At 40.9% G+C, this 22,109-nt stretch overlaps 2 protein-coding genes across 3 annotated transcripts; both read left to right on the top strand.

The window, feature by feature from the left end:
* Positions 1 to 531: 531 nt before the first annotated feature.
* Positions 532 to 6,842, top strand: LOC115688386 (calmodulin calcium-dependent NAD kinase-like). The gene is made up of 8 exons (XM_030614186.2): positions 532 to 806; positions 938 to 1,224; positions 1,366 to 1,427; positions 1,517 to 1,738; positions 1,853 to 1,982; positions 5,635 to 5,954; positions 6,171 to 6,315; positions 6,486 to 6,842. Exons 1-8 carry the CDS (start codon positions 620 to 622, stop codon positions 6,723 to 6,725), a joined length of 1,593 nt encoding a protein of 530 aa, XP_030470046.2. The 5' UTR covers positions 532 to 619; the 3' UTR covers positions 6,726 to 6,842.
* A 7,404-nt stretch (positions 6,843 to 14,246) lies between these two features.
* Positions 14,247 to 19,604, top strand: LOC115688384 (calmodulin calcium-dependent NAD kinase-like). 2 transcript variants are annotated; one of them, XM_030614184.2, is made up of 9 exons: positions 14,247 to 14,428; positions 14,521 to 14,715; positions 14,810 to 15,033; positions 15,163 to 15,224; positions 17,563 to 17,784; positions 17,944 to 18,073; positions 18,193 to 18,530; positions 18,651 to 18,795; positions 19,201 to 19,604. In XM_030614184.2, the coding sequence occupies exons 1-9, from the start codon at positions 14,419 to 14,421 to the stop codon at positions 19,438 to 19,440; spliced, it is 1,566 nt and encodes a 521-aa protein (XP_030470044.1). In that variant the 5' UTR covers positions 14,247 to 14,418; the 3' UTR covers positions 19,441 to 19,604. The 2 variants fall into 2 exon arrangements, with proteins under 2 accessions (XP_030470044.1, XP_030470045.1); XM_030614185.2 differs by having other exon boundaries at positions 14,533 to 14,715.
* Positions 19,605 to 22,109: the final 2,505 nt, after the last annotated feature.

A 22,109-nucleotide genomic window follows, 5' to 3' on the forward strand; every position in this document is an offset into this window, starting at 1 on the left:
ATTGTTCGAGTTGGCCTCTTCAGCAAAAAAAAAAATTCGCCATTTTTTAGTTTTTCCATTAATTATTAGGTGGGGGTAATATCAAAAAGGGAAGAAAAGAGAGAATTATGAATTGGTTCCGGAAACTATATTACTATTTATCAATACCAAGAATACCTTATCATTAACAAGATTATAATGAATTTGAGAATATAATGAATTTGAGAATTTCTCGTGAAGTGTATCAATCAAGAACCAAACACCTAGTCGAGCCTCTAAAAAGGTTAGCCTTATTTAACAACTAATATACCGACCAAAAAAACAAGAACACAACAACAAATAAACTAACACATTATTTAGTACGGAAATCCTATAAATTAATCTTAATATAAGCAGTATTTCTCGATTGGGTCCCCATTCTTTTTGTTTGGGGCACGAAAGTGACCCCATATTTATTATTATTATTATTATTATTATTGATATTTTATTTTTTTTCTTTGTTTTTGATTAGCAAAAAGTAAGGTGACCCAAACTTGGTCTTCTTCCACGGGTCACAGTCAGACACAAGAAACTTGTCAGGTGACCCGCCTTGGTCTTCGTCCACGGTTCACAGTCACGCACTTCGTATCCAACTGGGAAGATGCTCCGCGGGATCCCCGTCGCCCACATCCTCGCCGCCTCCCTCGTGGGGCTCGCCGCCGCCGCCGTGGCGAGCCGCCGCCGCCGCCGCGACCGGTGGCGAAGCCGCCATCGCCGTGTCATCCCACGTTTAGATCGGACCGAATCGGGCCGCCTCGCTAAGCTCGAGAGCTTCTCCGACTACGTGGGTGAGTCATTGACTTTGTTTTTCTTTTAAATTTAGACAGTGTTTGAACTTTTGACAGAGTAGGAAACGAAGTATTTTTTTCTTTTTCAAATGGTAAAGAAGCGTGTGTTGCTTGTGTGACAAATGATGCAGCTAGGCAACTGGGATTCGAAGATGGGAGGGAGTGCCCGCGGCTTAGCAAGCTGGCGATGGAGTACTTGAAGAGGACCAAAGGGTGTGGAGAGGAGTGCCCGCGGCTTAGCAAGCTGGCGATGGAGTACTTGAAGAGGACCAAAGGGTGTGGAGAGGACATCTGGGAGTTCTTCGCTAGCGAACCAGACGCAGAGTCGCTGTGCGACAAGCTCATGGATGAGTTCGAGCGATGCATCCTCAGTTACTTTGCGTTCCATTGGAGCCAAGCCCCTGCTATGATCAGTCAGGTAAATTTGGTATATACAGGACCGTCGAAAACTCGAAACCCCCACGAGTCGAACATCTCCGTGTCGGTCGATGCCTTTTCTTCAATGTTTGTGAATTGGGGTGATGTATCTGTGAATGGGATCTGATGATGAATGTGATAGGTGCTTAGTGCTGAGTCCGAGACTAAGACAAAGCTCAAGGGCTTTGTGCTGGCCGCTACAAGGTTAGTAATGCTGAGAACTATGTGGGATGAGTTTGGTTTTTGAGAATTGGAGTGGTGGACTAAGGACAATGGACTATGATTTGGGGCAGGAAACAGAGGTTTGAGAGGGTGGCCAGGGACCTAAAAGTGACGAGGGTGATAACCACTTTGGTAGAAGAGATGAAGCTGATCAGAGGGCCCGTGTGCAAGGGCGACGAATCGACAGAAGTGATGATGCCGGTGGCTCACAGTCAGAGAAGCCCGGTCCTCTTGCTCATCGGTGGAGGCACCGGAGCCGGAAAGAGCACCATCATCAAAGACATTCTTCAGCAGTAAATATCAGTTACCCTGTCTCTTTCTCTCATTTTCTACAAGATTAAGGACATTCCTTTTTCTCTTAATTGAAGAGAAGCTGGTTATAATCGGTTTCTTGGGGATATTTGCAGGCCACTCTGGGTTGAAGCAGCAAGTAATGCTGTGGTAGTGGAGATTGATGCATTCAAGGAGACGGATGTTCTGTATAAGGCACTCAATACAAAGGGTCGTCATAATGACATGCTTCATACCGCTGAACTGGTATGCATCTTCTTTCCTTAATAATTTTAAGGATTCCTCTTAAAATCACCGTTTATGTATGTGTTGTGGTTGTCTACCATTTCACTAACTTATATATCGACGAATGATAAAAGTCACTCGTGGAGAAAAATTTTGTAGGACTACTGCTCTAAAAATCTAGATGAAAATGTGATTTACCATTTAAAGACTTTGACATGTATGCAATGAGGATAGAAGCAATTTTTCCTAGGACTGCTTCCCTAGGGTGGCAATTCGCGTTTGCAGGTCGTGTTCATGTTGTGTCCAATAAGGGTATACTATGCAATAGGTTGACTGGAATATGACATGATTAGTTGATCGTGTAAACCTACTTGACATGAATGTCACCTGAAAAACATGTTGACATGGCACGATCCATGTGACACGATTAGATAACAGGTTGATGGGTCAACACAATTATGTGACCCGTTGAGACATGAAATCAACCCACCTGTACGAAATCAACCCATCAATACGAACTTGATAAAAATTGTTCTCAATTTTTCAAATATGCCTCTTTTAAGATTGATTATTTTTATGAGGTGTCTTACCACAATGAAAGATGATATGATTGATCAAGATTCGCGTCTACTTCATTTGAGCTGGAATAAGAGAGGGTTTACGGTTAGGATTAATGAACAATCTGAGACATGTATGATATCCTCACAACAGCGGCCCTTCTCTCGGCCTTTTAGTCTCCAAAACTATTAATCTACACTACAAGGCACTCACCTCCCAGAAACTTTTTGATTCACGGTATCCATAGAATGACAAGTGGAGAGCATGATCATGAAACCAATTCATCTTATCTAACTAACAGAATAATTCTAACTTTTTAATGCCATCGGCATCAAGTGTTAATGAAGGGAACAAAGTGTTTAAAAGATCATTGAAGAGTGTATGCAGATTGAAAACTTAGCCAATTTTTATTCCAACTTCTCGCTGAACTTAGCCTCCTGTATGAAAGACTGAGTGCATTAGAAACCTTTTGCATACAACCCACGGGCACCATAAGATGTTCTTACAGGACAATAATATGAAGTGCCGTAGACAAGATATAAGCACACATGCATCTACAAGATGCTTTTACAGGATAACTTTTCCAAGAGGGAAGGACGATAAAGAAAAGTATTTTGGCCAAAAATAGTGGCCAATGTTACTCATAATAATATAATACAACCATGGAAAAATTATCAAAAAAGTCCTAAACCTATTGTATATGTGCTAATTCAGTCATAAACCTTTTAATTGTGCTAATTTTGTCATAAACCTTTCAACGATTTGCTGATTTAATCTTAAATTTTTTTACGATTTGCCAATTTAGTCATTCCGGTTTGGTCGAAAATCATTGATGTGGCGATCTAGTCAGCGCTGGCCATCATACATGGCACGATCAGCGTTGACGTGGACGATTTCTTAATTTTTTTAATTTTTTTTTTAATTTGTTATTTTTTTTTCATTTTTCTTTCTTTTTTCTAATCTTAGGCCAGCCGACCCTCTCCTAGTATGGGCGAGGGTGTCGTGGCCCTCATCAGCCACGAACGAGGGCTTCCGTGCCCTCGTTGGCCACAGGTGAGGGTGTCGGCCCTGGCCTAGACCAGGCAAGGGCGTTGGGCGAGGCAAGGGCCGGGACGCCCTCACCGGCCAACTTGTGAGGGTCACGGCCCTCGCCTGGTTCTGGGAGGAGGTCTAGGAGGCCCATCCTTTGACTTTGATCCTCCATATCTTATCCCCCAGCAACATTAGAGCTTATTTCTACAGGATAATTATTCATTGGTGGTAGAGATCTTATAGGTTGTGGATGTTTTACAACTTTGCAGGAAGATTCTATGTTCGTCCAAGCAATTATGTCCTCCCCATATAACCTAGCTGTATATATTTTATGGTAAAGGTATACAACTCCTTTGGATTTAGCATTGCAGATCTTCCAGCTGAATACACAGAAATTCAAAGAATTCTCTGTGGAAAAAATCATACTGTTTTCCAGTCATATGGTCGCGTGCTTACCCAGAAGAGGTGCCATGGGATTATTTCGAAGCATATGAAAAGACTAGAGAGGTCATCCATCAAGTTTTACAAGAATACAGAATGAATTAGCCATAACCTATGGATTTTTCCAGAACCCTTGGGATTATGGAGACCATGGCTCTAAGCTTAGCTCCTAAATTTGATTAACTGGCCACGAGAAAGTATCAATCTAGACAGGTGGCGACCAAATTCCAGACCCAGCATGTGACCTTCAAGACTCGGCTGCAACAATGAACAAATAGACCTCAATCTCTGGCTAGGACTAAGCACTAGCCTAGAAAATCAAGACTTAAGCTTAGATGATGCAGCCCTGATCTTGATCTAGATCACGAGCCCTTTAGGAAGTACTAGCTATAGCAAAGCAATGGTCGTTGTATTGCACTGTGTGAAACGCTAGTCACTACTTTTGGCCAAAGTACTTATTTATTGTCCTTCTATCTGAAAAATTGTCTGGTGAAAGAATCTTGCATATGTATGTGTGGTCGTACTTTATTATCAAATATTATTGTCCTCTAAGAGCCCATGTATTGTACGCAAAAGGTGTGTCATGTCCTTAGCTTTTCGATTATAAAGCTAACTTCTATGATAAGTTGGGATAAAAGTCGGGCTAAAATTTCCATCTATATATACTCTCCAATGGTCTTCTAAACACTTTTTTTTCTACCTCAAGGCGTGATGGCATTAGAAAGTTAGGATCATTTTGTTGGACTAATAAGTTGAGTTGGTTTCACGAGCATGCTTTCTACTTACCACTGTGTGGATCCTGTAAATCAGAAAGCTTATGAGGCCTTGTGCCTTATAATATAGATTGATAAAGTCTGGAGACTAAAAGCAATCCCTTTTGTAGGCCTAGAGAAGGACTGTTATTGTGGGGATAGGATACCGTCGCAGATTGTTTGATAATTTTTACCATAAACCCTCCATGGTATCACTAGGTATAGAATTATAATCTTATATTTGTCAACAAAATACCATCAAATCATATTTAAAACATTTTGGTAGTCAATGAAGAATCATCAATTCGAAATCTTAGTATTCGATAGCATTAAAAAAATATTCTTGTAGCTAATTGTGTAACAACGGGTTAGATACAAGTCATGTCAACATTAATCTGTTAATTCAAGCGCATTATACGAGTCAATTTTGTGTTGGCGGGTTAGACACGAACATGACAAGATTATTACTCGTGTCACATTGGTTGACACGAAATTGACCCGAACACAACAAGCCTCAATCCAAATCGTCTAATTTCTTCTCGTGGTCAAGTCGTATTATCGTGTCATGTTAGAAATTGTCATTTCTATACTCGCATCACAAGGGCCTCAAGGTAACTGGGGGTTGGATTTGGTGCTGTAGTTATTACGGGCCGAGCCCAGCAACACCTAGCCCACAAAATTACTAAGAAATTTTTGTTGATAGGTAGGTCTAGGCAACGAGCTAGGCCCCATGCATAAGTTCGATCCGGCGAGAGATCGCCTTTTGATCACGTCTACATAGCTGATGCATCCAGTATTACATGTGTTTGGTTCATCCACCGCTTTTAAGTTTATAATAAAGCCTCAGAGTTCGATGCTAAAGCCTCCCTCATACTCCCAACGTACACCAGGTTCACCAGTCATCTGCAGATGCAGCATCCTCGCTTCTGGTGACTGCACTCAATGAGGGAAGAGACGTGATCCTGGATAGCACACTGTCATGGGAGCCGTTCGTTGAGCAGACAGTCACGATGGCTCGGAATGTCCACAGACATCGTTATAGAATGGGGGTCGGATATAAGGTGGCCGCCGACGGCACCGTCACCGAGGACTATTGGGAGCAAGTTCCGGAAGACGAACAAGACGAACCAAATCCCCACAGAAAGCCGTACCGAATCGAGCTGTTGGGAATTGTGTGTGATCCTTATCTCGCCGTGGTGAGAGGCATTAGGTAAAACTCGCTTGCTATTGTTGATGTCTTTGTGTCGTGTGGTGGAATGTCATGGTTTTGTACAAGGCTCACGTTGACGAGTGTTTCAGAAGCATCGATTGGCAAACTTAGCCAATGTTACAACAACGTTTCACTCGATTGCTTGGCAATGAGGAGATTATGTTTAGCCAAATCGTCGTTGGTATGACTCGCGTCGATGTATTTATTTGAACGCAGGAGAGCCATAATCGAAGGAAGAGCTGTAAGAGTGAATACACAACTCAAATCCCACAAGAGATTTGCGGACGCATTTCGGAGGTATTGCCTGCTCGTGGACAGTGCCAGGCTCTATCGCACCAGCGCCATGAGTGGCTCACCTGCGGTAACTTGTTAATGACGTCTTGTTTGTGCTGTATAGTTATATTACGATGGAACGACTTAGTTTTCTAAGTGGAGTGATGGAAAAAGTAAGGAACCAAATTAGTTTTATAGGATTCCATGTAGATGTTTTCACACTTTGAATTGAATTCGAGTGTATTTGGGTGAATGCAGTTGATAGCATGGAAAGATGGGGACAGCAAGCTGCTTGTTGATCCGGACGAGATCGAGTGTTTGGCCACCATAGGCAAATTGAATCCGGATGCAGACTCCGTAGGTGAGCTTTACCCGGATCCGAGCCCACTCCACAAACCCGGGTCGGTTTGGAACGATGTCGTTCTCTCGCCGTCGAGGCCAACCATCCTTTCGGAACTGAGGACTGCGGTTAAGAAAGTTGAAAACCAGGCAATTTGAAAGTCTTGGAATTTAACCCTAAGTTTTGATTTAATCCTTGTTTTGTTTGGGATTTGCCCTTTGTTCGTGAAGAGAGGATAAATCCAAAGATATGTTAGATCGATTGGCTTGCATAGTGCTTTATGGCTGTGTTTGGGAACACTTTGGGAGAAAATCTTTGGAAAAATGCAAAGGATTTTAAGTTAAAGGAGTTTTTCAAAATGCAAAATTCTGTTTGTTAAATGGTAATTTAAAAGTCCATTGCAAAGCAACTTTGGGTAAAATAGTATTTGGAAAAATTATTTTTGCAAGGGACTTTTCTTATTTTTTAATAAAAAAAAGTTCGAACCCTTCGTCGGAGCCAGCAAAGGGCAGGCGGTCGGTGTCACGGCGACCCAGATCTGGCACTGGCGATCGTAGTCTGAGGTCAAACGACCTCAGGTAGCCCCCGGCAACCACCGACGAGGGTTGCTTGGTCGAGGGTCGCGAAACTGAGGTGAGGGCCGTTGGCGACCCAGATCTGGCGTCGGCGGCCGTCGTCTAAGGTCGAACGACCTCAGGCAGCCCCCGATGATCACCAACGAGGGCCGCTTGGGCTCGAGCGACCCCCGACGAGGGTTGCGAAACCCAAGCGAGGGTTGCTTGGGGTCACGCGACCCCTTAAGGAGGTCGCTCGACCCTGGTGAGGGCCGTCTGGGTCGCACGACCCCAAGTGACCCCTCGCCAAGGTTGTGCGACCCTCGAGGATCGTCTCGGTAGCTTGACCTCAGGCGACCTTACTTGAATCACGTAGCGCCTCTCTAAGGTCACGTGAGTTCCTGGCGAGGATTGTCTAGGTCGCGCAACCTCAGACTGCCCTCGCCTGGGTCGCGTAGCGCCTCGCGGTGGTCGTGCGACCCTAGGCAACGGTCGCTGGGTTGCGCGACCACGCCGGCCCCTCTCTAGCCCGTCGCCGTCCCCTCATAGCCACGTGCAACCACGTCGGTTGAGCTAAGTGGAGAAGATGATGAAGTGTGATAAACAAGGGCAAAATTGAAAAACCAAAAAATAGATGATGGTAGTTTTGGAAGAAATTTTTTTTACTTATCCAGGAGTCTTGCATGTCGAGAAAGCTAAAAGCCCAATGTAGCCTAGGATCTGCCTTGGGCTTTCACCCTTCGTAAAGCTGACTTTTGCTAAATGAGGTTTGTAAAATTGTTCCCAAACACTTATATTTTGGTTCAAGGGGCCTTGGAAAGCCCTTCCCAAACGCACCCATATGTATAGTTGCAACTTAGAAATGAAGCTATTTTAAACTAAGAACAGAAAGGTTGCATATATAAAAAAGGACTTAGACTATAGACTATTCCACTCTAAATAACAGCTTGAAACTACAAAAACATAAGCATTGCATATTGAGTCATTTATAATTCATTTAGACTTTCTTTCCATGAATCTCTCTCTCTCTCTCCCCCCAATAATGCATAGTTTTTGTCATTCTCGTGAGACATTTATTGGTTTTTCCTCATTTTTTATTATAAAAAGGAACACGAACAACTCATGAACAACTGGCGTGGGACCATCTTTGTGGATAGGACCATAGCAAAAGCGAAGGCAAACGATCCTACTACGAAACAAAGCTATATAGATATTAAAACAAGCAATTATAGCATATTGTGATGGGTGTAAATCAATAATTTAGACAAGTAGCTTTAAACCTGAGAGACGGGGGTGGTTATAGCCCTCAAATCAAGGGCGGGCAAAGGCCGCTTGTGTAAGATTTCCTATACATAAGTAGTGTATGCTCTATTTATCTTATAAAATTTATTAAAAAATTCAATTGCGTACAAACTATTTTATGTCGAGTCATTTGCACGAGTCAAAAGTCTGAACTTAAATCGATCCATTGAGCTTGGGGTGTTCAATGGGCCTCTAGGTAGCCGGTTTTTGTGGCCGTACCCGTGTGTTATCAAAACGTTTAAAAGAAAATTACCAGAAAAATTGCAGAATACCTTGTGTTAGTGAATATACTCAGGACTAGGGTTGTAAAAAAAACCGAATCAAACCGTTAGGGGTGCACCCTTGAGCCGAACTGAATCTCGCTCGAACCGAATATGAACCGAACCGAACCGAAAAACCGGTTTGGTTCGGTTTCGTTCAACTCAGTTTTCGATTTTTTCTTATTTTTTCTGAAAGTGTCGAGGAGGCGGAGGAGAGGGCATTCGGACCCAACAAGCTCGTTGAAGTGCACACACGATCTCTCTCTCTCTCTCTCTCGTCCACTTCTCTCTCCCACAGCGCCCCTCCCCTTTTTTCTTTACTCTTCTTTCTTTGGTACCCAGTGACGCAAGCGAGAAAGCAAAGCAAGAAAAAGGAAGCCGAAGAAGCACCACCACCACTTCCCTCTGTTTCCTCCTCTTCATTATGTCTCCCCATGCTCGCACGATCTCACGCTTCGCAAATCTTGATCCTTCTCGAGATGGGTCTCTCCGTCGCTCGATCCCTCCACCGCCCTTTGCCTTCCCTTGCTTTCTCGTGCTGGTTCTGGGATCAATCTTATTGGGTATTTCTGTTTTTTGGGGTGCTCTGTTTCTTTATATGGGTGTCCAAGATTCGCTGTGGTGGTCGTCGCCGAAACCGAAACCTATGCACACATACTCCGATGCGAATGAGGTACGATACGAGCACGGGTCGACCAGAACAGCAACTTTTCCCACCTGTGCTCGCGAACCAACATCGCATCTACCTCGAATCCGAGCCATTTCGTCCGAGTTCTCCTTGTCGATCACAGGAACTCCGCAGAATCTCGCTTGTTCGAGCGCCACTTCTGCTAGATCTTCGCCGTCTCTTCACCGTGAGGCTGCCATTGCAGAATGCCACATGGCCACAGCCGTCTGGGTGCTCGCACGGCGGAGAGAGGGGCTGAGCTGAGCAGCACCAACAGAGAGGATTTAGCCCTTTGTGGTTTTAGCCCTTTTAGCTTTAGGGTAAAAACCGAAAGGTTATTTTCAGTTCGGTTTCGGTTCGATCCGAAAACTGAACTGAAAAAAAAAAGAATGGTTAATTTTCATTATCCAAATCGAAAATCGAACCGAACCGAAATGCATAAAATTTTTTGTTCGGTTTGTATCTCGGTTCAATTTTTCGGATCGGTTCCGACACCCATACTCAGGACATGATTCACCTGTCCGTTAGAATAGGCCATCTTCGACTATATTTACAATGAGAGCTTTTGTAGGTCAATGTTCCAGTACATATATTAACTACTGAGACTCAAAGTGTGAAAATGAATAGAAAAGTTGGCATAACCTTGAAGGCTGTATCTGATCTACGGGACAACGATTGTGATAGAGTAAAATAAAACAGGATAAGAAATGTGAATGATACATTATATCATATCTTCTGTTTGGTAAAATAGCTGGCATCACGAGAGATATTGTAATTAAAAATAAAAAATAAAAAATAAAAAATTGGGATAGGAAATTGCGGTGGTTGACTGTGAACCACCGTTGTTGTGATGGTCAGCTTGGTGACCATCGTAGTTGTAGTCGTGTCTGTCGCGGTGGTGGCCTAAGACCAATGCAAAAGAAAGAGGGGACTCCATCGTCCCGGTGTGTCGCCTATTAACCACATCAACCACCAACGACATTGAAAGAGGGTGATGAAAATAGGAGCGAGGGACCAAGATTTCTTAGGCGGGTCGTCAAAGAGTTGCAACCATCGTGAGTGGTTACAAAGGTGGCTAGCAAGGACCATTTAGAATGGGTGAATAAATGATTTAAAAAATTCTTGACCAATTTAAAGCGGAAGTAAAAGATCAAAAATAAAGTCTAAATAACATTCAGATTTAAAATAGATTTTGATAGCAATTGTGCAAGTGTGCAATGTAATAAAAGAAACGAGTTTTAACGGATAAGAAAATCTGCACACAAGACATACAGTGGTCCGGCTTAGATCAAGCCTACATCCATTCTCCTATGCTAATAGCCTATTGGCTGGATTTCACTAGATGATCAATAAAGAGATTACTACTGTAAGTGATAAGCCTTAGTGTATGATACATCTCACTATCTCACTCAATCACTCTTTTCAGTTTCTCTCAAAGATTACACTTTAAAGCTTACGAAAGATAAGTATATAGATTGAAGATCGCTCAGATTTTGGAATTCTAGATTCTAGACCTCGTCTCTTGCTTCTGCTCCTCGACATTTGGTCTCCTTTTATACTCATCCACTTCCAATCTAGCCGTTGGATGGAACTATATCAAGAAGATTAAGTAACCGCTGAGGGACAAAATCTGAATCTCCACTTAATCTGATCGCCCATACAATCAAAATCTTGATTTCTATAAGTAGGGCTTTTCCGCTTAGAAAATAACTTGCCTTGAGATTAATTGCTAATCAATTACGATGTTTTGCATATTAAACAATTGCAAAACAATCTTCAAGATTGAGGCAATCAAATCTGTTTATATGTGAAATCCGAGCCAGATCACTAACCGTTATGTACGTTCTGAATTTATGCCAAAATATGGATTTATATCGTCTGGACATGTATTCAGAATTTATGTCAGGATGGGTTGTTCTTTAAAGTTTGAATCCTTCATTTCCAGTGTAAAGTCTGAACTTCTTCATCTGTCGTATAAAGTCTATACCTCTTTTACTTGAAGTAAATTCCACAATTTGAACTTGAACAAGATCAAGATTGCCATATGCTTTTCTTCCAAGAATAACTTCCTGAATTAAAATACTTCAAGGTATTTATCAGACTTATAAGATACACATGGATAGTTTTGTCAACTTCAAAATCTATTAGGAGGTTTTCTCAATAGTTACTAGCGGCACCAGCAATGGTGCTAGTGTTGTTGTCGCATAAGGCTTCTACCCTTTTTATTTTTCTAATTTCTTTGGGAAATTGTCCAAAAAGTCTTATACATGTTGTATGGAGGCTAATTCAGTCATAAACCTTTTAATTGTGCCAATTAAATCCTAAATCTTTTGACGATTTGTCAATTCAATCATAAACCTTTTAATTGTGTCAATTTAATCCTAAACATTTTAACGATTTGTTAATAAATATCTTTCAGCTAATTATCCAAATAATATATTTAGGACTAACTTGGCAAATTTTCAAAAGGTTTTATGACTAAATTGATAGAATTGAATGGTTTAGCACTATATTGACAAATTGTCAAAATGTTTATGTTTAAATCGGAACAATTGAACGGTTTAGGACTGAATTGGCCATCGTACAATAGGTTTACGACTTTTGGATAATCATCCCATATTTTAAAGTTCTCTAATTCTCTTTGGGTGGGATTATTTTATCTCATCCCCTATTGCTTGGATCAATTATTTGACATTTCATTCAGACTTTGTAATGATTAGGTCTAACGAGAGCGAGGAGTGGTCGGGGAGGCCAGAGGGGCTGGATAAGAAGTGGCTCCTAGTAGGTTTTTAGGATGGCGAATGGGGCATAAATGAATTGAATTGTGCATCGAACAAGGGGAGATCGATTTTAGAATATTTATGTGAAAATTGGAATTAACTTATGGAGGCTCCCTTTGACGTAACAGCAATACATAGATTTGGAATTTCAAAGTTAAACATGCTCAGGTGGGAACACTCCCAGGATGGGTGATCTCTTAAGAATGTGCTCACTTGTACGTTAAAGGACAAAATCGTGAGGTTCAATATGGGACGAGCCAAAGTGGACAATACTTCAATGAATTGATCTAGGAATGTCAGAATATGGTATCACAGTGGGACCCCCTTTCTAATAGATGTGTGGTTAGGCTATGACTAGGCGGAAGCTTGTGGGCCTATAACAACCTGGTCAGACGAGGCGAGGAGTGGTCGCCGAGACAGAGGGTCTGGATAATGAGATGCTCCTAGCATGCTTCGTGGATGGCAAATGGGGTAAGAATGAATCAAACTGTGCACCAAACAGGGGAAGAGCAATTCTTGAATATATATGTGAAAATTGGAATTAACTCATAATAAGTGCCTTTTGACGTTTATTGCAATGCTTAACTTTGAAACTCCAAAGTTAAGCGTGCTTATGTGGGAGCGCTCCTAAGATGGGTGACCTACTAGGAATGTGCCCAACTGTACGCCAAATGACAAAATCGTGAAGCTTGGTATGAGATGGGCTAAAGCGGACAATACCTCAATGAGTTAATGTAGGGATGTTATAAACTTTATCCTAGTTCTAGGTGATTTTTATAATATTTGGCTTTTTATGAAGACAATCAAACACATTCTAAAGGGTTAGCTTAATGCTAAGAAGCGGGCTTTTGCGTGTGGTTTAGGAGTACCCTCGAGTTTCAAGATGCCGTGTGTGCAAACAATTTCCATCCATCGAAGCTGTATATGGCGTCTTACATGATATAGGAGGTTAGCATGACATTTCTTCCACATAAATTTTAGGTGCATTCCCTCATATTTATAATGGAATTTAGCCTAAGATTCAAGTGTGGAAATATATAATAGTGGAGACAAATAAGAGCTTGGAAAGTTTTGAACTTGAGACTTTCTGCTTTGAATTTATGTAAAATTTTTATAGGATCATTGTTAACTGTTCTATAAATTTAAGCCGTTAGAGATTATGGTGTGATCAACATTAAAAACTTACACATATTGCTTTTAAAAAAGGGAAAACCAAAACGAAAATTAACATGTCATTATCTTTCAGCATTAAAGGAAGAGAGAAAATGACACTGGCAGTGTCATTATTTTCATACGACGATCACTTTGATGTCATAACTTTGTGAACGATCATTTCGGTACTATAACTTTTAAAAAAACTATTATTTGAGTTACACCGACGATTTTCTTGCTTTAAATTCCTACATGGCATTAATGCAATATTAAATCATCCGACATGACTCTTCAGATAGATGATGACAGATGTGAATGATCATTTCAATGTTATAACTTAAAAAAAAACTATTATTTGAGTTGCTCTAGCGATTTTCTTGCTTGAAATTCCTATGTGGCATTAATTCAATATCAAATCATCGGACGTGACTCGTCGGAGAAATGATGAAAGCAAAAATGTTCTAAAAGGACTGTTTAAGACCTTTCTTGCCCTCAATTTGAGGATTTGGAACTAAATTAGGTTGAAATCAAAACCATTTTTCAATTGAAACAAAAAGTTAATGATTCACTTCGGACACCACCAGCACCACCACAATATCAATTTTAACAAGTTGCATCCCAGCACCTAATTAATTACTTTGACAGTTATGACATCTAAGGGAGCACTACTAGCGTCCAGTCCGTTAAAAAAAATGATGATATGGCATTGTATCTGTCATTACATGATTGAGAGGATTAAATCGGAGAATGTGAGGATCATATGTATCAGCTTCGGTGCGTGAATCACGTGGTCTGGCGACTGCATTATGCAAGAGTAATATTGAAAAACCTGCAAATTACATAAGAGATTAAACAATTAAAGAGAGACAATTGAAGAAAGAGGCCAAGAAAATGACACGCATATACCCTTTCTTCTTTTATCAGATAATCACCAGATATTCCTGAAAAAGATACTTGTTTATTACCACCAGTCGGGTGTGCCCCACCATATATTGCACGATGAGCTTTCAGATTGGACTCGCAGATCTATGCATAATTAAAGACTTGTCAAATCATCTCCATCTCTCCAAAGTTCTGAGAGACCTTGCACGATTTCATCACCGGTTCCGCTGATCACCCGTCGAGCTTTTGAGAAGATGCAACATGGTGAGACATCTCCCTCTCGCTCTCTCTCTCTCTCTCTCTCTCTCTCCCTCTCTCGTAAGAGTTTCTTCCACAAACCCTTTCATCCTTTTCAGATGGCTACGGAGAATTCGGGGTCGCGGACATTGTCGCCGCCACCATCGTGGGACTGGCGGCCACCTATGCCAGTCGACGGCGTCGGAGGCCAAGCAGCTCTAAGCCGGCGAAGGATCACGACGACGTTGTCCCCCGATTGGACAGGACCCAATCAGGCCACCTCGCGAAGCTCGAGCGCTTCTCCAACTACGTCGGTAAGGACATCCATAGGGCGAACTCATTTTCCGAAGCTCGATTGGTCATCTGTTTGCAGCTAATCTAATGACATTCGTGAAAAACGGTTTGCAGCTAGGCAAATGGGGTTTAAAGACGAGAGCGAGTGTCCACAGCTAAGCAAGCTGGCGATCGAGTACTTGAAGAGGAGCAAAGGGTGTGAAGAGAACATATACGAGTTCTTCGCTAGCGAAGAAGATGCAGAGTCGCTGCGCGAGAAGCTTGTGGAAGAGCTCGAGAGAAGCATCCTCAGCTACTTCGCATTCCATTGGAGCCAAGCTTCTTCCATGATCAATCAGGTCAAGAGCTGAAATAAACCCATGAACCGGACAACCCTAAATCCGGTCAACGTTTCTTGATCTGCTCCTGCAACTGTGTTTTGTGACATCTTTTTCGGTTTCGGGGGTCATTTGATTCTTGATGAGCAGGTGTTGAGTACTGAGACTGAGGAGAAAGCGAAGTTCAAGGGCTTCGTGTTGGCAGCAACAAGGTCAGTCTGCTCTCTTTCCCTTCTCTTGTTAGCCTCGCCCGTGTAAACTTTTTGATTATCTTTCGATCAAAAAACTGAATTTATCTCGGAATATAACTTTACACCTCCCATTATATTATCTTCCTGATAATTGTCAAATCGGCAATAATTGTTTCCACTATGGCTTCTCTCTCTGTCCCACCCATTTTTTGACTAAATTTAATGATGCCATATGCTACTAATTATAGTGCAAGTTGCTTTAGCAATCGAATTGATTTGATTATAGGAAGACATTATCTTTTTCTCGGTCAAGTAAAATGTATTATAGTGCCACTTGCATTTTTGGTGCGTAGATCATCGAGTGAGTCCAATGGTTCGGACAGTCATATAGGTGAGGTGCGAAATTACTAGATATCGTTTATTTATATCGTGTTTTAAATTTCTCGGGCGCATTGACCTAATTCACGAGAATGATTATATATACATTTGAGTGGGTTTCGTTAATGTACTTTCCTTGCTTTCACATGCATTTTACCCTTTCATCCGTCTCAATAGTCTCTTTCAAGATTCCGTCAATATCGGGGACGAAAGGATTAGTCAATTAAAGATCTCGAAAGATCATTTTTGGATTCTATGCAATTCTTTAATCATTCCATACCGGGAATGCGTTGGCGTACTGATAGTTAATTTGTGGATTAGCCACACACGAAGCTCATTAAATAATTTTTTGGGAACAACTAATGAGCGCACTAAATAACCTAATCTCATCTCGGAGTGACCCATAAGTCCACATCCGCAGGTCCACATATGGAGGACTATTAGGGCATCGTGGAAGTCTTTTAGAGCCGACAGTTGAATGTCCGGCAAATAATTTAGAGTGAATATCATAGAAATCCTAAACTGGTACGTCTGTGATAAATTTACCTCAAACAAATTTGTTGACCATCAAAAACCCCAAACTGGTATACCTGTGACAAATTTACCATTAATTAGTTTCCGTTAATTTTTACCATCATTTTGCTGAGTTAGATGACACGTGGCAGTTGACGGGTGTACCGGTTTGGGGGTTTTATCCTTTATTTGTCACGGGTGTATCGGTTTGGGATTTTTCGTGGTATTAATCCAACTTAACGGAAACTAATGAAGGGTAACTTTATTACAAGTGTGCCAGTTTAGGGTTTTTGGTGGTCAAAAAATTAATTTGGGTAAATTTGTCAAATGTGTACTAGTTTGGAGTTTTTTGTGGTCAAAAAATTAGTTTGTGGTAAATTTGTCACAGGTGTACCAATTTGGGGTTTTTTGTGGTATTAATCCAATAATCTAATTTAGGCTTCGTTTATTTCGCGAAAAAAGAATAATTTAAATTTTTTTCTAGGAATGAACTTGTATCGCTTGAAAAAATTAGTCAACAGAAAATATTTTCACTGTCGACAACAATTTATGTTTAAACATTTTCGCGGGCTGTGAAAATATATTCATTTTTCTAAACGATATAAGTGATCGTTTTTTGGAAAATAGTTTCTAAATCATTCATTTTCCACGAAATAGACGAAGCCTTAGAGGCAAATTAAGCAATGGTGTATATGTGCATAATGAAACTCATCTACTAGATCGCTGGGCAAATCTTAAATGATTTGGTTAATGATAGTGCTCCTTGCATGATAATTTTTGCATGTTGCTACACTTTGTGATCGACAATTTTTTTGGGGAAACTATAGTTTAAGAGTCAATATCATCATCTTGAATTGTTAATTTTTCTTTGTGACTTCTCTTTCGTTGTGCAATATGCTTTCCATGCATATTTCTTGGTCGGTTTTTAACATCTTGATGGGAGAACAAAAGATTCTTCTAACACCGTATAGAGCAAGGACTTTAGACATGCATCCTAGCACACCGTCTCTGTTTCTTTTCTCTTTTATATAAGCGGTCAGGTGATGTCCAAATTAGCTTTGCAAATATCAATCGGTTCACTTTCTCGGGCGATTTTATGGAGCGTATTTCCACACATGGGCCTGATGCGTTCGGGATTTTATTCCTGGAGTGCTCCCACTTAGACTTGAGCCAAAAACCACCATCTTAATTTTCATCATGATTTGTTTTTCATGTTACTTTGTATATTTTCCTCCTTTCAGTGATCTGTTTGTTAGTACATAAACCTACAATTTAAACGTCATTTTTCTAATTAAGTGTAAGGCCCGACTTACATATGAGATTGAAAATTGCGAAATATGCTATATAATGTATGTATAGCACACTTACTTCTTAACATCCTTCAAATTTTCTAGCCAAAAAAGAAAAAAAAAACAGCTTTCGACCATTTGATGAAAGTTGCGATATGTTTGCTCTTTGACTGCAACAGGAAACAGAGATTTGAGAGGGTGACCGAGGACTTGAAGGTAACGAGGGTTTTCTCTACTTTAGTAAATGAGATGAAGGTGATCGGCGGGTCTGTACACAAAGGCGACGAGTGCGTCGACGTGATGGTCCCGGTGGCTCTCAGTGAGAGAAGCCCGGTCCTCTTGTTCATGGGTGGAGGCATGGGAGCAGGGAAGAGCACCGTCCTTAAAGACATCCTTAAACAGTAAATACTGCACACATCTTTTTCCCACTTGTTTCTGCATATGATCTTGGATTGCCCTTTTCGGAATGGATTGGATCGAGAATCTCTAGCAAGAATCAGCGGAATATTTCTCTCCTAATCAAGAAGATTGAACTGGTTTGTTGGGGGGTTTTTTGGCAGACCATTTTGGGCCGAAGCAGCGGCAAATGCGGTGGTTGTGGAGGCCGACGCATTCAAGGAGACAGATGTTATATATAAGGCCCTCAATTCAAAGGGTCGTCATGGCGACATGCTCCAAACTGCTGAATTGGTGTGCATCATTCGTCCCTAGCTTCTCGTTAATCTCTTGATCTTTGCCTAGCTTATATCTGCTGACCATAGTAATATGTGGGACTCGCGCGCTCTGTATCGTGTACCCTCGACACGCAGGTTCACCAGTCATCAACCGATGCTGCATCTTCAGTTCTGGTGACCGCACTCAATGAAGGAAGAGACGTGATCATGGATGGCACACTTGCGTGGGAGCCGTTTGTGAATCAGACGATCGAGATGGTTCGTAATGTCCACAAGTCTCGTTACCGAATGGGGGTCGGATACAAGGTCGCCAGCGATGGCACCATCACCGAGAACTATTGGGAGCGAATTCCGGATGGTGAAGAAGGGGAAGAAGAAGGAGAACATGGTAATGATCTCAATAGGAAGCCGTACAGAATCGAGCTTGTTGGGGTTGTATGTGATGCTTATCTTGCTGTCATCAGAGGCATTAGGTAACAGTCTCCTACCTCTTCGGCAGGGTTCAGATGGTGTATTTACACTGAGTTAATGCTATGTATAGATCGCACTGATTGACTAATCAATTGATCACGTCTGTTTCGACATTAACACAGAAGAGCCATAATCACGGGTAGAGCTGTGAGAGTGAACTCCCAGCTGAAGTCCCACAAGAGATTCGCAGAAGCATTTCCAAGGTATTGCCAGCTCGTTGACAACGCCAGGCTCTATTGTACCAATGCTACGGGTGGCTCACCTTCGGTAAGTCTTGTTCACTTTCCACAGTAACAGATGACAATGTTTTCGAGATAATCTCACTGTCGTTAACAAAACTTTCGTTCAACAGAAAAATGTCATCCATGAACCTTCGATTGGTTCGATTGGATTCAGGAATAGTTTTGACCGACATGCAACGTCATTCCTAAATTCTAATTGGTTCATTGGGTTCCTAAACTTTTATCCATAATCATGCCATTCTCATATTTCGCAGCGAGTTGCTCATCCATGCGAAATTCCCGTTCCGCGATTCGCTTATCAACCGTTTTACCTGTCTTATAAGTCCTAATCAATGACGATGGATTAGCCTATGCAATTAGTTATCTTGTCCCTGTTAATAGCTTTCTCATGGACGAGAAATTTGATTATTTTGGAGTGTGGGAAATGCAGTTGATGGCATGGAAAGATGGGGGAAACAAATTACTTGTTGATCCAGAAGAGATCAAGTGGCTGACTGCATTGAGCAAATTGAACCCGGACGCCGAATCCATATATGAACTTTACCCGGATCCGAGCCCGATCTACGAACCTGGTTCGGTTTGGAACGGTGTTCTTCTATCACCATCAAGGGCAAGTCTCCTTTCCGAGTTGATGGCCGTCGTTAAGAAGGTCGAAGACCAAAAGAGGTGAAGTCTCGGTCTCGTGAGTCAGCTGGCCAATCCCCCTCTAATCGAATGGCTGGCTTATGTCGAACGCTTGTGCTTTTGCTTTTCTCATCTCTTGTTTGTACATTGATTTGATATTTGTGTATTTGACATGCGGAGAGGAAAGCCCCATATCTTGTTATCGGCTCATATGGTATTTTTATAATTGGGTTAATATCACGAAAAATCTCAACTTGGTACACCTGTGACAACCCAAATTAATTTTTTGATCACCAAAAATCTCAAATCGATACAATTGTGACAAATTTATCCAAGATTAATTTTTTGACCACCAAAAACCTCAAAATGGTATATCTATGATAAATTTATCCCAAATTAATTTTTTGATCACCTAACGGAAGGTAAATTTATTACATGTGTACTAGTTTGGAGTTTTTGGTGGTCAAAAAATTAGTTTTGTGTAAATTTGTCACAAATGTATCGGTTTGAGGTTTTTCATGGTATTAACCATTTATAATTATAGGGAAAAAGCTACCAAAACCTCCAAGTTATAATCACTACGACGCAATTATCATGAATTTTTTTGGGAAAAATTACAAAAAAAGTCAATAAACTTATTGTAATTGTGTCAATTCAGTCTATTTGACCAATTTTGATCGGCTTGCGCTAACACGAACGCTAGCTGTTTGGCCGATGCTGATATGGTAATTTTTTAATAATTTTTTTCGAATTTTTTTCTATTTCTTTTTTCTTCCTTCTTTTCTTTTTTTTTTTTCACCACACCGCCCACTGAGTGAAGACCGCAAAGCCCTCGCCCGGCCTCGCCCGAATTTGGGCATGGCCAGCCTCGCCCGCGGCTAGTGAGGCCATGGCCGTCTCGCACGCAGCCCCAAGCGTCGCTCCCATATTGCAAGACAAAGGCGAGGTCGCCTCGCCTACAGCCCCCAGGCCTAGCCCAGTGGTCGGCCAGCCTCATTGGCCAATATGGGAAAAAAAACAGAAGGAAGAAAAGAAAAATAAAAGGAAAATAAAAAATATTTAAAAAATTGTCAAGTCAAGGTTGGCTGGATGCCCGGCGTCTATGTCAGTGCCAAAATTAGTCAGATGGATTGAATCAGCACAAATGAAAAATATTTAGGACTAAATTGGCCAAAAAAAGTTAGGATTGAATTGGCACAATTGCAATAAGATTAAGACTTTTTTGGTAAATTTCCCATGTTTTTATGAAAAAAAAAATCCCAAAATCGTACTTATGTAATATATCAACCCTCCGTCAAGTTTCCCTCAATGAACATGGTTAAAAATTTACTTACATGAACAACTGAAGGTTAACGATGTTGACATGATGCCCGAGTGGCTTAAGTGAAGTAAAAACGATATTTTAGCTGGAAAATCATTTGACGAAACTTTGACCGAAGGTAATTGTATCACACTGGTACGAGTTCATGATGTTTTAAGTCACAATAAAATTTTTTGATTAAATATGTCACAGTGAGCATAGTTTGAGGTTTTTTATATTACAAAAAAAATTCATGATAAATTTATCACAGTGGACATAATTTAGAGTTTTTTTTATAGCTTTTACCATTTATAATTTTAAGAGTTGGGATCCTACTGCAAAAACAAAAACACACGTTTCACTTTGGATCCAATTTTTTGGGTTTCTAAATATGTAAGGGGACGAAAGGGCGGACTTAGAGTATCTTGAGTCAGTCGCTACTTAAGTATCCGAGCTCTCAACTAGGCCAAGCAAGTTACTGATCGAATGGACGTGAAACGTACATTCAAATAGCAGTGCAATCGAGTCAAGTCGATGGAGTTTAATACTTGAACTTGACTTGGCTTCAATGTTCAAGCTTGAGCTCAACTCGCGTCGAATTGATTGGTCAATAAGTTCTACTAAAAGCCTGAATTAAACTTAAGCTCGAATCAAGAGCATAATCTATAATTGGAAGATTAATAATTTTCGGTATTTATGCATACTCATAAATGTATATATAATTAAAATAGATTAAATTTTCATTACCTGATTAGGCTTGCGAGATACTCGAGCTAAGTATTTTCATGTTTAAGTTCAACTCGACTAAGCACTCGATACATTTGAACTCTTGACTCAAACTTAGCCCAAGCTAGATTAGTCTTACTAGTTGAAGTCGAGTAGCTCACAAGTAAATCGATTCACTTGCACCCATCTTTGCAAGGTACAAAATCATTCAAGCTAATATCGATGTTCACATATTCTGGTCCAAGTGCAGTCAATTCCCGGGCCACCGGTCTATTGGGGCCAGTAAGAGCATCGATGTCAAAATTAAGGTCTCTACACATATTTTCTCGCGTCCACGAACAAACAAAATAACAAAAAAGCATCGAAAGCATGTCGCGGGAGACTCATAGGACCAAATAAGTATCCTACCATCCATATTAACCAATCGAATTTTTATGAATCACGCTTCGTTCCATGCCTCGTTTCATAGGGCGAATTCCAGATCGAGTCATGAGATCAGCCCAAGATGCTTTGATTTCTTACATTATTATCAAACTGACCGTCACTGGAAATGCCACTTCCCGTCCGACTTGTTTCCTTTATGTGTTTCAAATGGTTTAGCGTTTTGCCCTAGTATTAGATTAATTTTTTTTTTCATTTTCATCCAATTAAAGTACCAAAAAAAAAAAAAACCAAAAAAATCCTTGTAA

This window comes from Syzygium oleosum, unplaced genomic scaffold, assembly GCF_021117445.2.
Source record: "Syzygium oleosum isolate NSW1041296 unplaced genomic scaffold, Sole_v2.1 Sole_v2.01, whole genome shotgun sequence".
Classification (NCBI taxonomy): domain Eukaryota; kingdom Viridiplantae; phylum Streptophyta; class Magnoliopsida; order Myrtales; family Myrtaceae; genus Syzygium; species Syzygium oleosum.

Bases quoted from the DNA above. Each gene is read 5' to 3' on its own strand.
- LOC115688386 (XM_030614186.2), top strand. From the start codon at position 620: ATGCTCCGCGGGATCCCCGTCGCCCACATCCTCGCCGCCTCCCTCGTG. The intron at 1,428-1,516 runs GTTAGTAATGCT...GATTTGGGGCAG, and splicing joins TTTGTGCTGGCCGCTACAAG to GAAACAGAGGTTTGAGAGGG. The intron at 5,955-6,170 runs GTAAAACTCGCT...ATTTGAACGCAG, and splicing joins GCCGTGGTGAGAGGCATTAG to GAGAGCCATAATCGAAGGAA.
- LOC115688384 (XM_030614184.2), top strand. The intron at 15,225-17,562 runs GTCAGTCTGCTC...TGACTGCAACAG, and splicing joins TTCGTGTTGGCAGCAACAAG to GAAACAGAGATTTGAGAGGG. The intron at 18,796-19,200 runs GTAAGTCTTGTT...TGGGAAATGCAG, and splicing joins CTACGGGTGGCTCACCTTCG to TTGATGGCATGGAAAGATGG.